This window comes from Podarcis melisellensis (genome assembly GCF_964234715.1).
Source record: "Podarcis melisellensis genome assembly, chromosome: 1".
Classification (NCBI taxonomy): domain Eukaryota; kingdom Metazoa; phylum Chordata; class Lepidosauria; order Squamata; family Lacertidae; genus Podarcis; species Podarcis melisellensis.
The window spans coordinates 45,477,150-45,490,330 of record NC_138528.1 but is presented as its reverse complement, the minus strand read 5'-3'; the positions used below and the strand labels follow the sequence as shown (position 1 = coordinate 45,490,330).

The following is a 13,181-nucleotide window of genomic DNA, read 5'->3' as shown; positions in this document are numbered from 1 at the left end:
GACACCTCAAATTTGGCATCTCACACTGATGGAAATTGATTTATGAAATTAGAGCGAGAAGGAAAAACAACACAGCAAAAGACTTTTACAAAGTTTGGGGAGACTTTATTTCATACACAATGTCTAAGGAACATGGCTTTTGACCACCTGCTGTTTATGGAAATCTATGGAAAAGTATTTTGGTATAAAAGAACAACAACAACAACAACAACAACAAGAAAAGTTACTAGATGCCTTTTGTCCTGAGTGGGAGTGGAGGAAAGATATGTTAGGGGAGGGATACATTTGTTTGTATTGTTTTGGATATATGGGGGGGGACCAATTAAAATATTCTGAAAAACACACACCAGCATTTTAAATTGAGCTTGGAAACATATCAGAAGCCAGGCCAGAATTGGTGAGATGTGTTTGGGCTATCTGGTCCCTCGTTCTCCCCCTCCCCTTGAAGGTAATTTTTCAGGATGACCAGGGCCAGTTCCATATCAACCCCAGGCTTGAACCCAGACTGGAATGGGTCCTATTTCCTCCAATAGTGACTGCAACTGAACTGCCACTACACTCTCAAGCACCTTACTCCAAAAGCGGGTATTAGAGACCGAACGCTGTTGTCAAACCCTCAGGGTCTTTTTCAGGAGCAGGTGTACCCTCAACTCCTTTAAGGCAGTTGGGATAACCCCCTCATGCAAAGATGCATTAACCAGCCCCCACCCTGACTTGCACCAACAACCAGGATGGGCAAGGGTCAAGAGGGCCAGGGATGGGATGGGCAGCTAGAAGCACCTGGTCCACATCCTCAGGCCTCCGTAGCTGGAACTGATCCCACAGAACTAGATATGACAGTGTGCTGGATTTCTCACTAGAGATTATAATAGCAAAGGAATCAATGCAGTGGTACCTCGGGTTACATACGCTTCAGGTTACAGACTCCGCTAACCCAGAAATAGTACCTCAGGTTAAGAACTTTGCTTCAGGATGAGAACAGAAATCGTGTGGCAGCAGCGGGAGGCCCCATTAGCTAAAGTGGTGCCTCAGGTTAAGAACAGTTTCAGGTTAAGAACGGACCTCCAGAACGAATTAAGTTTTTAACCCAAGGTGCCACTGTATTGGTATGAAGGCGAATGTGTTTGTGCTTGAAGTGCCTAGCAAACTTATCACAACCCAGGCCTTTGATGCTTCTAGTGCCTCATTATCCTAAAATTGCTTCACGAACAAGTCAATGCAGGCCTCTGACACCTCTTTAAGGCCAGCATGTAAAAGGCCCCAAAGCCATTTTGAAGAACCTTTGGCTGGCACTGGGAGGGCACAATGGAAGCAGAGAGAAAACACTTCTTTGCTGCATTCACCGCCTCAGACCAGGCTTGACAGTGGGCACACACTTGCGTTTGCTTGTATTTGAGAGTTTTCTTTCACGTGTTTATGCCATCTCCCTTACTGGTTCATTATTCTCGGACCATGGCAGGCACAGAGGGAGAGGAGATGACGCCCAAGAGCGATTGTGTCAACCACCTGGGCTGTCTTCATTATTCCTCTCAATGTTGTTGTATTGATGTGAAATGGGTGTTTGTTTTTTTAATAATATAGTAGTATGGATTTGGGGAAAATGTTAGCATTGTACCGGCGATTTAAAATGTGCACTGCCCTGACATTAATTCAGGTACGTTAAGCAAAACAACAAACAACAAACTTGCTGGGGGCTTTTCTGCTGCACCTCCCTGGGGGCGGGCGGGCTACGCGCTCTCTCTATAAGGCCTTCAGAGCCTTTGGAAACGAGGCTACAGTTCCGCCCGCAGCCTGCAGCGGGCGCTGCTGCTACTCCCGCCAGCCCGCTGGCTCGCAAGGGACAAACCTGGGACTTGGAGCCTCTGTTTTTCCTTCTCCGTCCACATCTCCTCCCTCGGCTCCGCCGGGGTGGCTTCTTCTTCTCCTCCTCCTCCTCCGCCGCTGGGCTGGTCTCCCCCCACTGCCCGGCCTGGAGCGGAGCAAGACGGCGAGGGCGAAGAAGAGCGTGTGCCAGAGCCGCGGGGAAGGCGAGCGAGAAGGCGGCGCGCGCGGAGGGGGAATGCAGCGACGGGAGGCGTGAGCCGCCGAGCATGTTGAGCTGGGCTCCGCCGCTTCTCCCGGGTCCACCTTCGCCAGCGGCGCTGCCAGCCCTCCCGCGACCCCTTTGGCAGCCGGCAGGCGCCCTCCTGAAGACGACGGCGTCTAAGATCCCCTGAAAGGCGGGCGGGAGAAAGAGAGATCCAGATCCCCGGGGAAGCCGCCTCTCCTTTAACCCGCCTCTCCCCCCACCCCGCCCGCTACTTCGGCTTCAACATGAATCAGGCTGCTCCCTGCCGCCCAGGGGAAATTTAAAAGCCGAAGGCGACCCACAGCAGATCCTTGGTTGCTAAGGTAAATTACGATCGCCCTTGCGCAGCGTCCTCGTTTCTTCACCCCCATCAAAAAAACCCCACAAAGCTTTGTGGGGCAACGATGCCTAGCAATGCATGACCCCCACCTCGCTTTCCCACGTTAAAGGGACACGGGAACTCATTAAATTGGTTCTTCGGTTCCTTAACCCCAGCCCCAAGCAATGCGTGTGCAACTCCCTTTTGTGCAACGGGTGCGAAAAGGAGGAGCAGCGGGATTCGGATGAAGCAGCTTCGCGGCCCCCTTGCCTTCCCCCTTTTGTTATTCTAGGGATGCAAATGAGTTGGAGGAGACGCACTGGATCGCGGGCGTCGCCGTTGTAAACGCGCCCTCGGCGCGGCGTTCCATTCGGAGCGCAGCTATTTGCATGCGGGGCCGTGTGCTTTGGGGAGGGTGCGCGCGTTCATTTCCATTGCGGGGAGCGTTGGTTTTCCCGGGCGCCCGCCGGCTTCCCCGGGGGGCTTGCGCCCAGAGGAGGGGAGCGGGGTTTGCGTGCTAAGCGGGGCGCTGCGAATCGGGGCCGCGGGGGGCGCGCGCGGAGGGAGATCGCTAAGCAACGGGCTGGGCAAGGGATGGCGCTGGCTCGCTGCTGCGCCGCTTGCCCCTGACCCTTGGAGGAAACTTGGGAGCAGGAGTTTGCCGCCGGCTGTCGCGTCTTGCTACAAGCTGTTCAAATGCGGTCCAAGGGCGGGAGAGGTGGGGGGAAAACCGCGCTTGGAAAATGGTCGCGCTTGAATCGGCGACTTGCAGAGCTAGAGGTCGCAAGTTTCGCGTATGTTCGAAGAACGGGATTTGATTTTAAAACTCAAAGCAAATAAATGGTTTTGCAACCAGGCCGCGGAGTATTTGGGGAGAGGAAAGGCCGAGGGGGGTCTTCCCAACACGACCTGCTGCATTTTAGGCTGGAATCTACTTCCCTGGGAGTGTGCCCCGTTGAACTGAAAGGTGCTTACTTCTGAGTAAATGCGCCTAGGTTTGCACTGCTCGTCTTTCAGCTGCTTCTTGTTGTTTAGTCGTTTAGTCGTGTCCGATTCTTCGTGACCCCAAGGACCAGAGCACGCCAGGCACTCCTGTCTTCCACTGCCTCCCGCAGTTTGGTCAAACTCATGCTGGTAGCTTCGAGAACACTATCCAACCATCTCGTCCTCTGCCGTCCCCTTCTCCTTGTGCCCTCCATCTTTCCCAACATCAGGGTCTTTTCCAGGGAGACTTCTCTTCTCATGTACTGGAGCCTCAGCTTCAGGATCTTTCCTTCCAGTGAGCACTCAGGGCTGATTTCCTTAAGAATGGATAGGTTTGATCTTCTTGCAGTCCATGGGACTCTCAAGAGTCTCCTCCAGCACCATAATTCAAGAGCATCAATTCTTCAGCGATCAGCCTTCTTTGTGGTCCAGCTCTCATTTCCATACATCACTACTTGGAAAACCATAGTTTTCTTCTGAGAAAATGCACCTAGGGTTGCACTGCTAGTCTTTCAGCTGCTTCTTACACTTTCCTTTTGTTCCGCAAAGGAGTTGAGGCTGGTTGGGCCCTAGGGATGGGACTGGAATCCTAAGCTCTGACCCACTGAGATCAGATGAGACTCTTCGAAGTAAACCACACTAGGGTTGCGCTGTAATCTGGTTTTCACAGCTGTCCCCAAGAAGGCCTTTTAATGTGGAATGCATCATGTTGTGAATGGGGAGATAGGAACTGGAAGAAGCCTATTTTCAGTGGGTTAGAGGTTTCAGCTATGGGTAGCCTTTGCCTTTGAGTTGTAGATGCATAGTCCCCTCCCCCAACAACAAACTAAAAAGACAGCAATACTTACTCACACATACTTCCATTTAGGCTGTGTACACACTATACCCTTAAATCACATTCAGAGCATGTTCTTTCGCTCAAAGAATTCTGGGTGGTGTAGTTTACCCCTCACAGAGTTCCATTTCCCAGCAGCCTTGATAAACTACAGTGCCCAGAATTCTGTGAGGGGACAAGTGTGCCATGCATGTGCTTTGGAGATATAGTGTGCACAGAGTCACTTAAAGCCAAGTAAGTACTATGGCATAACTGAGTTGTGGCTGCATACCCATCAGACATATAAAGCACCCACCCTGAAACAGAATATTGGGAACGGTAGTTTAATGGTGCTGGGAGCTTTGTGAACTACCGCCCCCATGGTTCTTTTTGGCTCTGTATGTGCTTTAAATATATTTAAATATCATATGCTGCCATGGAGTGATTGAGAACTTGCATATTACTTATCTGCATATCTTTCCAAAGAAAACCAAAGGCTCTTGCTTGGATATGAGACCGATTTCATCCCCATGCCACTAGCAGAGAGAGGAAGAGTGCTGAGTGCAGGCATCTTTCTATATTCCCAGTTGTGCATGAGTGTGCCATGCTCTCACAGCTGCATTGCATGGCCATGCTGGTCCCACACAAGTCCCCGCCAGCTCTGTGTGAAAGCAGCTGTGGAGCAGTCTTAGGTACCCTATGTTTCTGGACAGTGGGGATTAGAAGTGCTAGCAAAAGCCTTAAGGCTGTGGTCCCTTAAAATTAAAGCTCCCTGGATGGGAGTTTAGTGTGCCCAGGTGGGCTTTGGAAGGAAAGCTCAGCTTTGATTGCTTGTTGAGTTGGTTGAACATGTTGCCTGCTGGATTTTTTTCTTAGGAAGCAGCGGTCCTGTCAATAGCTGTGTTTCCTTATCCTAAGCACAGAACAGGCCTGCACAGCTTGAAGCCTGCTCTTTGAGACTTTGATAAACCTTCTGTTTTTGCAGGTCATGATGAGACTGCTAGAAGAGCAGGGTTGTCAATTAATCAGCAGACCCCCCCTCCCCCAGCTTATTGCTAGCATGGGCTGCATTCTTGATGCGGGCTTCCATGTTGTTCAGGGCGGGTTGCTAAGTCTCTCCATTTTTAGTAGAATCCGCTTCAAGTTTATTCAAAGGATGCAGCCTGAGCACTTCACCATTATTTCCCTAATCTCATTTTAAAAAAATTATATAGCCTAACAATGCAGGTGTATGCTTTTATTTATTTTAATTAATTATTTCTTGACTGCCCACCCTCAAAAGATACCAGGTTGCTGTATAAAAGTATCTGTGAAATTAACTCACACAGCATACAAGTGCAGTTTAAACCAACAAATAAGCACAACCAAATACAACAAGGCAGAGCTATGACTAAAGAGAAATCCTTATGTGTGCAGTACCAAGCACACTTGTATGCACTTAATTTCCATTGAAGCTGGTGGGACTTGCGTACTAGGAGTCACGTTCAGCATCATTAGGGAATCATAGTACTCTCTTCCTCTAAATAGTTATCTTGAAATTGCACTGCTGAATTTGAGAAATACTTATCTGGAAAGGATAATTTTATAAGGTGGGAAGGGAACTCGGGTACGTCTGTGTTCCCATTTTTTTTTATATTTTGCTTTTGCAGCATAATCCTACAAGTCCCATTTCAGAACAATACCATGCTGTTCGCAGGTTGCAGATGAGTCTGGAGGGTGGAATATCATGGCTTTTAAAGGCTGTCCTTTCAAAGGCTGGAGGATATGGGTTCAGGGGAAAGAGGGAAAGTGGGCAGGAACAGCAGCAGTAGCAACAACAAAATCTGTGATACATAGGAGCTGGAAATGGCTTGTATCAAGTGAGTCTGGAGAAGCCTTTAAAAACATGCAAATAGATAGATAGATAGATAGATAGATAGATAGATAGATAGATAGATAGATAGGGTTCTTACCAGCCAATCCCCATGAGGTCCCAGGGTGTGTTACAAAGATTAAAAAATAAAATATTAAAATCAGTTTAAAACAAATGTTAAAATACATGTTCCCCTCCTTGACAAGGCTATTCCTTCCTCTAGCCATCCTTTTTACCTGTGAACTGGGGTGGGGAGTATACTATTGCCTTTCAGCTGGGACTTCCAAGGTTATCCTGCAGAGGTTATAAGAGGGATTCATGGATGGTGTAGCAGGGCAAGGGAGATCTTATTTTGTCTCCCCCACCCATCCAAGGAGTGAAGGGCATTTTCATACATGAGACTTAAAGCAGATTTCTGATATAAATGTAACTTTAGCCAGAGTACCACTACTTGTTCCAAATGTCTTTCCTCCGCTTTCTCTTCCACATGAAGAAAGATCAGACATCTGCATAAATAGCGCAAAAGCAGCCCAAAGGCAATCTAAGCCTCCTACATGAAAGCTTTCAGAATCTGCAAGAGCCAGTGGGGTGTATTCAATGTAGACTAGAGCTGGTCTCTGCTTGGGAAGACCCAGACTTGGCCAGAAAGTTCATTGGGAAGCTGACCTTGGGCCAATCCTCATCCTTCAAACCAACCTGCTTCATAGGGTTATTGTAAGAATTTAGGTGGCCACCTATTCCGGAGTGCTTTTGCCGCCAGTTAAAAGCACATATTTTTATCCTTCACTTTTAGTCCCAGATGCCTTTGGTTGTTACTGTTGTGATGTCTTTACTGATGATTTTAGCTTCATTGGATTTCCATATTCAACTATTTAGTTTACTATAAACTCAATTAGAATTTAGGGAATTAGAAGGTATTGTGCAGCCTAAACAATGGGAAATTGCTTTTGAATCTATGCAGAATGTTTTCTTGGACCTGAAATGGATATTGATTCAGCCAAAATTGATATTCTGAGTATGTTGGGCTCCACAACTTTCGTATAGGAAGACTAACATACATAGATGTTGGAGGTGTAATGCTGAGAATGCCTATTTGAGGCATCTGATGTGGGCTTGTCCACTGATACAGTACATTCCTTTTAGTCTGAATTTGTTCCTTGCATCAGCTTTGTATTGGTGAAGCCCTTGCTATGGCAGATGTTCATATATTCTGAAATTATATCCCTGTAGTATGGGGACTAAGAAGTGGACAACAAAAGTGGGTTTTGTGAGCCCTTATGGTGGCTAAGAGATTATAAGTACTCAGTGGTCTGAGGACCTCATTTCCCCGGCTATATTCACTCGTATCTCATATTGATATCAATTTTGTATGGCTACCTATTTCAGGTTGGTGGTCTGTTAATTATTATTTGTATATAATTTGTATCATTACTATTTTCCCCCTTATTCTTTTTTCTTATTTAATTTTAATTTTTCTCTTTTTCCGTTCTCCTTTTCTTGCTAAATTTGCAAATAAAAATGTAAACTTTTCTAATAAGGAACAAAACACAAGTTGGAACATGTGGGAGTAGTTAGAGCAGGGGTCTCCACTGTTGACCTGTATTTATTTTATTTTATTGATTGATTGATTGATTGATTGATTGATTGATTCATTGAGTTACTTACTTACTGCCCTATACCCTCAGGTTTCAGGGCGGTTCCCTTGTGGAACTTGCTTTGATGAAGGAAATCTCATACTCTGAGAAGTAACTCAAGGCATGAAAATTCAGTGACGCCCAGTTTGCCATTTGGAATCCAGATGTTTTGGACTCCCAGCGCCTATCACCAATAGCCAGTGTGTGGCCAAAGTTCAGGGATGATGGGAGTTGTAGTCCAACAACATATGAAGGACTGCTGCCTTTTGACCCATGGCCTACAGTTTAGTTAGATTCACCTTTTCTTTGTCTTCATTTGAGGGAAGCACTTTGCACTCTGAGACAAAATACATGAGATTTGAGAACTTTTGTTGTTGTTTAGTCGTTTAGTCATGTCCGACTCTTCGTGACCCCATGGACCAGAGGACGCCAGGCACTTCTGTCTTCCACTAGATTTGAGAACTAGCAATCCTCAAGTACAATGATACAGCATATCTCTTGCCTGCCTCTCCCGGCCTGGAGACGTCCTTCACCACCTTCAAAGGAGCCTCTTGAGCATCTGATTACTGAACAACAACAACTTATACTTCTCCTCTTCCTTCTCCTCCTCCTCCTCCTCCTCCTGGTTCAATCCTGTTTTGCCCCCAGCTCAGTTTGCACATACAGGTTCAATTTCAGTTTGACACCCTGCTTCAAATGGTGATGGTCCTGTGGGTGAGGCAACAATTAGCTAATTTTACCAACAGCAAATATATATTGCAGTTTATCCCTGAGTCAGCCATGCTCTCTGGTAGGAAGATGTCTGGATGATCCGCACAACAAATACGCAGCTGTACGTTTGTTAGGCCTTAAATTGATACTCTGAATAGACCCCCCATAAAGCTAATATTCATAGTTCCTTGCTGCTAAGAAATCTTTGCAAGAATATCTGAATCACGACATCAGTCGTTGTTCAAGCCCTGTTTTAAAGTGACAAGTTGTCATGTCAGATAAAAAATTGCATCAGGGTTTGGGAATTAGGTATGTGCCTTTCCAGTGGAATAGTTCATCTTAGTCATGAATAAGCATTATTATGCAGCTTTATACTGTAACTGATGACCAACCTTCCCTTTGGGAATCAGTTTTGCCTTGATAGCACAGAACTGTAGTGGTGTGTGTGTTTAATTTCGGGAGGGGTGTGTGTGTGCAAAAGAACTAGCCATTTGTCTTGCTACCTAAAGTCATAATGATCTGCGTAAGCATCTCCCTAGCAACAGAATTTGATGTCATAAATAGAAGATTAAGGAATAAGATGAAAGATAAGCCACAGGTTTTATGCAAAATTGATTATTGGTGAAGCAATATCCTGCCATAGCAACGTCTTGAGCGTTATAAAGAGGGGATTTATTTAAGGACAAGGCTCTAACCCTGCACTACTTGAATTTAGTGATGTCCTATTCATTCCACGTACAACGGCTTTTCCATTCACTTCACTGGAAGGGCAGAGGGATATGTGAGATGAGGGATATATGGGGAAACCATACGCTGAGGAATGTGTATCTTTGTGGTCATTAGCTTACACCAGCAGGTGAAGCAAAGCAGTGTGGTGATGGTTGGGCTGGGGGATCTTGTCTGTGATCCTTGGAATGGGAAAATAAGGATTTGATTATGACTAGGTCCCTATTTTCATCTGTGAAATGTTATAATCAATGCTTGGAGCTGTGCATGCTCTTCCCAACATGGGATTGGGAACTGTGTGCCTTGCTCCAAGCGCTGGTTATAGTGAACCAGCTTTAGGAACAGCACCTACACAATTCACCTGCATGTGTGCTGTTCATTGTCCAGCAGGGAAAACTTCCATGTACACCTGCTTCCACTCACATGTTGCTCTTGCTGGGATCTGATAACACTTGTTTACTTTCCTGCTATTTCAAAGGAAGAAGCATGCACAGGATTCAACCTTGACACTATCAGCACAGTGCTTCCTTTTTGCTGACTGCTGATCTTGTGTAGTTCTTCTCTTAATTTGCAAAGTGCTCAACAATATTGATTGTATTAATCTTTACAGTACTGTTCTCCTAAATAGTAGAAACCTATTTTACAGATGCTAAAAGACAGTGACTTCTTCTAGGCCATACATTTCTGCCAATCCCAGAAATGGGGCTTTAGTTCACTTCTCTGTTTTTTAGCTCAGCACTGGTTTAAGGTATCTTAAACTATGTCCCGTTTTTTCACCCTGATCCAGAAAAGGAGGTGCAGGCATAAAAGCAGATATTACTTGATTTATCAGGAACTACAGACAAATAAATGCACATTTGAATATGCTGTTGTCTGCACGCATTGCATTATGTTCTATCGGTTGTGCATCTTGCACTACAATCCTATGCATACCTACTAGGGAGTAAGCCCCACTGAACTCATTGGGACACACTTCTAGTTTAGAACTGCATTGTTAATGTGTATCTTCATCTACGTTCTGGGGTAGCTCGTTTCACTAAAGTTGGGTCAGTGTGTTTGAATTTTAAGATAAAAACTCTGCACACACTTCCAATCTCATCCACTCTCGTCTACCATATTAATGTCTTTATTTTAATGGCCTCTGTTTTTAGATGTGGAATTCATCATGGCCATTAACTGTGAAATGTTCTAAACTGGTTGGGTATTAAGCCCCTAAAAATACATTTTTATTATACGCTTGATGCATAGCAGTTTGTTGATGCCTCTCAGTCCACTGGCATAAAATAACAGATTGTGTTCTTTGAATCTCCTTGCTAAATGATGATGAAACTATTTAGACTCTGCCAATATTGACTTTATTTTTGCATGGTCTGATGCTTTTTCTAATGTATTGTCTATTAGCAAAAGTAATGGCAAATGTTCCCTTTCTCCTCTTCTCTCCATTCTAATTAGGCATGCAGTCATGATGGAGTTGAATTTGTCTGTTGTATTGTCAACTCCTGGAAAAAGAATTAACTTCCTGATTGTGTCTTTCAGTAGAAGTAGCATCCATGGCTAAGTAAATAAATATGGACCTGGGCACTCCTCCACCACCCCTATGCAAGTCAAAGAAAATGTATTAATACAAAGCTTCAAAGTGAAACCGTTTCTGGCTAAGCATTAATGTAATTACATAATGATGGGTCAGGACACTGGGTTTACCTTAAGAACTGTTGACCAAGTAGGGGCAAGTGAATGAGCAATGGCACAATCATTTCTGCAAAACTTTGGAGCCAGCAAGATCTCTCCTTAGGAGGAAAAACCTAATCTCTTAGATGCCAGTGGCTACTGGATGCCTGTACTGATGGATATGAGGCTCCTCAAGTTGGTGGTGATTATTCTTTTGCTCTACAGCCTCATTCTTTGGCTCTCTTAAGACCCAAGATGCATATTTTTGGTTCTATACTTTGATACAGATTGCCATCATTTTACTCACTTACACTAGGTGTGGTATGGGCAAGGGAGCTTTTGATCGGCAGGGATGTTTTTGGAGGAGAAATGGAGAAACGTCACATACGCTGTCATGTTGACTTCTGTGTTTAAGATCACCTGAGGAGGTTCTGTTAATGGCGTCCCATTATCAGAGTCCATTGCATGTTCTGCTTGCAGGGTTCCTACAGGCATCTGGTTGGCAACTGTAAGAGCAGGATGAGCATTGGCCTAATTCTGCAGCCCTGGTCTTCTGTTCTTAACAAGACTAATCAAGCCTTCCCCAACTTGTTGCCCGGCAGCTCCCATCAGCCCCAGTCAACAGCACCAAGCCTAAGTTCAACATTACTTGCTTCTAAGCAAATTACTAAGCAAAATACTACAAACACACCCTTGTCTCACCTGATCTCTCATCCAAAGAAAACAAAATTCTTCTTGCCCCTTGGCAAGGCAGTAAGCATATGTTTAGACTCAAGTTTGCCAGTCTGTTATTTCATCAGTGTGATAAAAATATTTCTGTATCTCATGCCTTTCAGGTATTATATGATGGGATAAAATTCCTGAGCACACTTTTCATCTTCTATATCTATGCTTATTATTTGATTTTGAATGTATCTTCCTGTCTTTCTTCCTCTGGGTGACCCATTGAATAATGTTCTTTCCTTTTACAGCCTGGGTGAAAAGAAGGCAGTTCATAATGGCCCAGGGATCCAGTGACATGGAAACAGCTGATCAAGAGGAGAGCTCTCCAAATATGATTGTTTACAGAAAAGTAAGGCATTCAGAGGCATTCATTACTTCTGTGCCAGCTTCTGAGCTGGATGATTGTTTACATGTTTTCAAAAAATAACTTGCTGCATAATCCTATACATGTCTACCTTGAAGTAAACCTCAGTGAGTTCAATGAGACTTACTCCTAGGTAAGTGTGTATAGGACTGCAGACTTAATTTACCAATGGATTCTTCAGGTTTTGTACTATAAGATTAACGGTTTTCTGTTGTTTTTGTCTGTACTTGGGTACACTTCCTGTAAATTTAAAAGGAAACGTAAGATATCATTGACTGCGAGGAATATAGGTTGAATTAGATTCACCTTTGTAAGAGTCTGTTGTAGAACTGGTATTCTGGTTTGCTTTTTTTAACAGTAGACAGCCACAACCAAGCTAACTGCAGTTTTTGACTGACTTCATTGGAACCTAATTGGCATAAATCACTTTGACTTTGGACTGTATTCAATATAGTGCTAAGCAAAACATTCTGTCAGTGCAAGGATTTCTCCTTACACATTGGAATGTTCTCTACTTCTTCTCCTCCTCCCCCTCCCTACATCTGTTCTTGGGGTTCCTCCAGCCTGCCAGAGCAGATTTGGGGGTGGCACAGGGCATGCACTAGGAGAGGGTATGAGGGGGATCCTGTCACAATCGCACTAAAGCTTGCAGCTGAGCAGCTATTTAGTTGAATGCTGCCCAGAGTTGGCCAACGAAAAGGATTTGTCTTCAAGTTGAAGTTTCCAAAATAGTCCCATGTAGCCAGTATAAGTCACTCTACGAAAAACATTTTCTCTTCCTTCAATAGAAGGGGCTATGTTGGAAATGTTTTGGCACACATTTTAACAGAGATGTCACTATAATATCCTACTAGTTGATAAAGAAAACAGTAGAAGTTCAAATGGATTGATGGGCATATTATAACGGCACTTTTCCTTATGACCATGAAAGTGGTGATATATAAAATGGGCCTGCAATCCTTTGCTCACTTAAACTGAAGTAGGTCCCATTGGCTTCAGCAGGACTTACTTCTCAGTAGACATTCTGGAGCTGCATCCAGGTGGCCTTGCTGTGCTAAAGTAGCTGTAGCATTTAACCAGGAGGTGGAGGGGAGGGAGAAATGGAAAACGCACCAAATGGTTCTAGGTTTGTGCATTCCAGTTCCTGTTTGAGGTTTTAGCCACTGCATCAACTGTAACAGACTTCTGTCTGCCATTTGGACTAGCGGAAATCAGCATGGAGACCACCACAGCTCCTGTATTCAGTATGTGTGTGTATCAGATATCCAATTCGCATACTTTGTTGGCATACCAGGGGATGGGAGAAGCAGAGGAACTC

General features: G+C 44.8%; 1 protein-coding gene across 5 annotated transcripts in view; it reads left to right on the top strand.

Annotated features, from left to right (window-relative positions):
- Positions 1-1,836: 1,836 nt before the first annotated feature.
- Positions 1,837-13,181, top strand: part of RGS6 (regulator of G protein signaling 6) — a 205,811-nt gene continuing 194,466 nt past the window's right edge. For all 5 annotated transcript variants that reach the window (XR_014163241.1, XR_014163242.1, XM_081890405.1 and 2 more), the window contains exons 1-2: positions 1,837-2,391; positions 11,748-11,848. Coding sequence is in view for 3 of the 5 variants with exons in the window: in XM_081890405.1 (XP_081746531.1) it covers positions 11,774-11,848 (75 nt within the window). In the remaining 2 variants the exon portion in view is untranslated. The remainder of the gene's footprint in view (positions 2,392-11,747; positions 11,849-13,181) is intronic.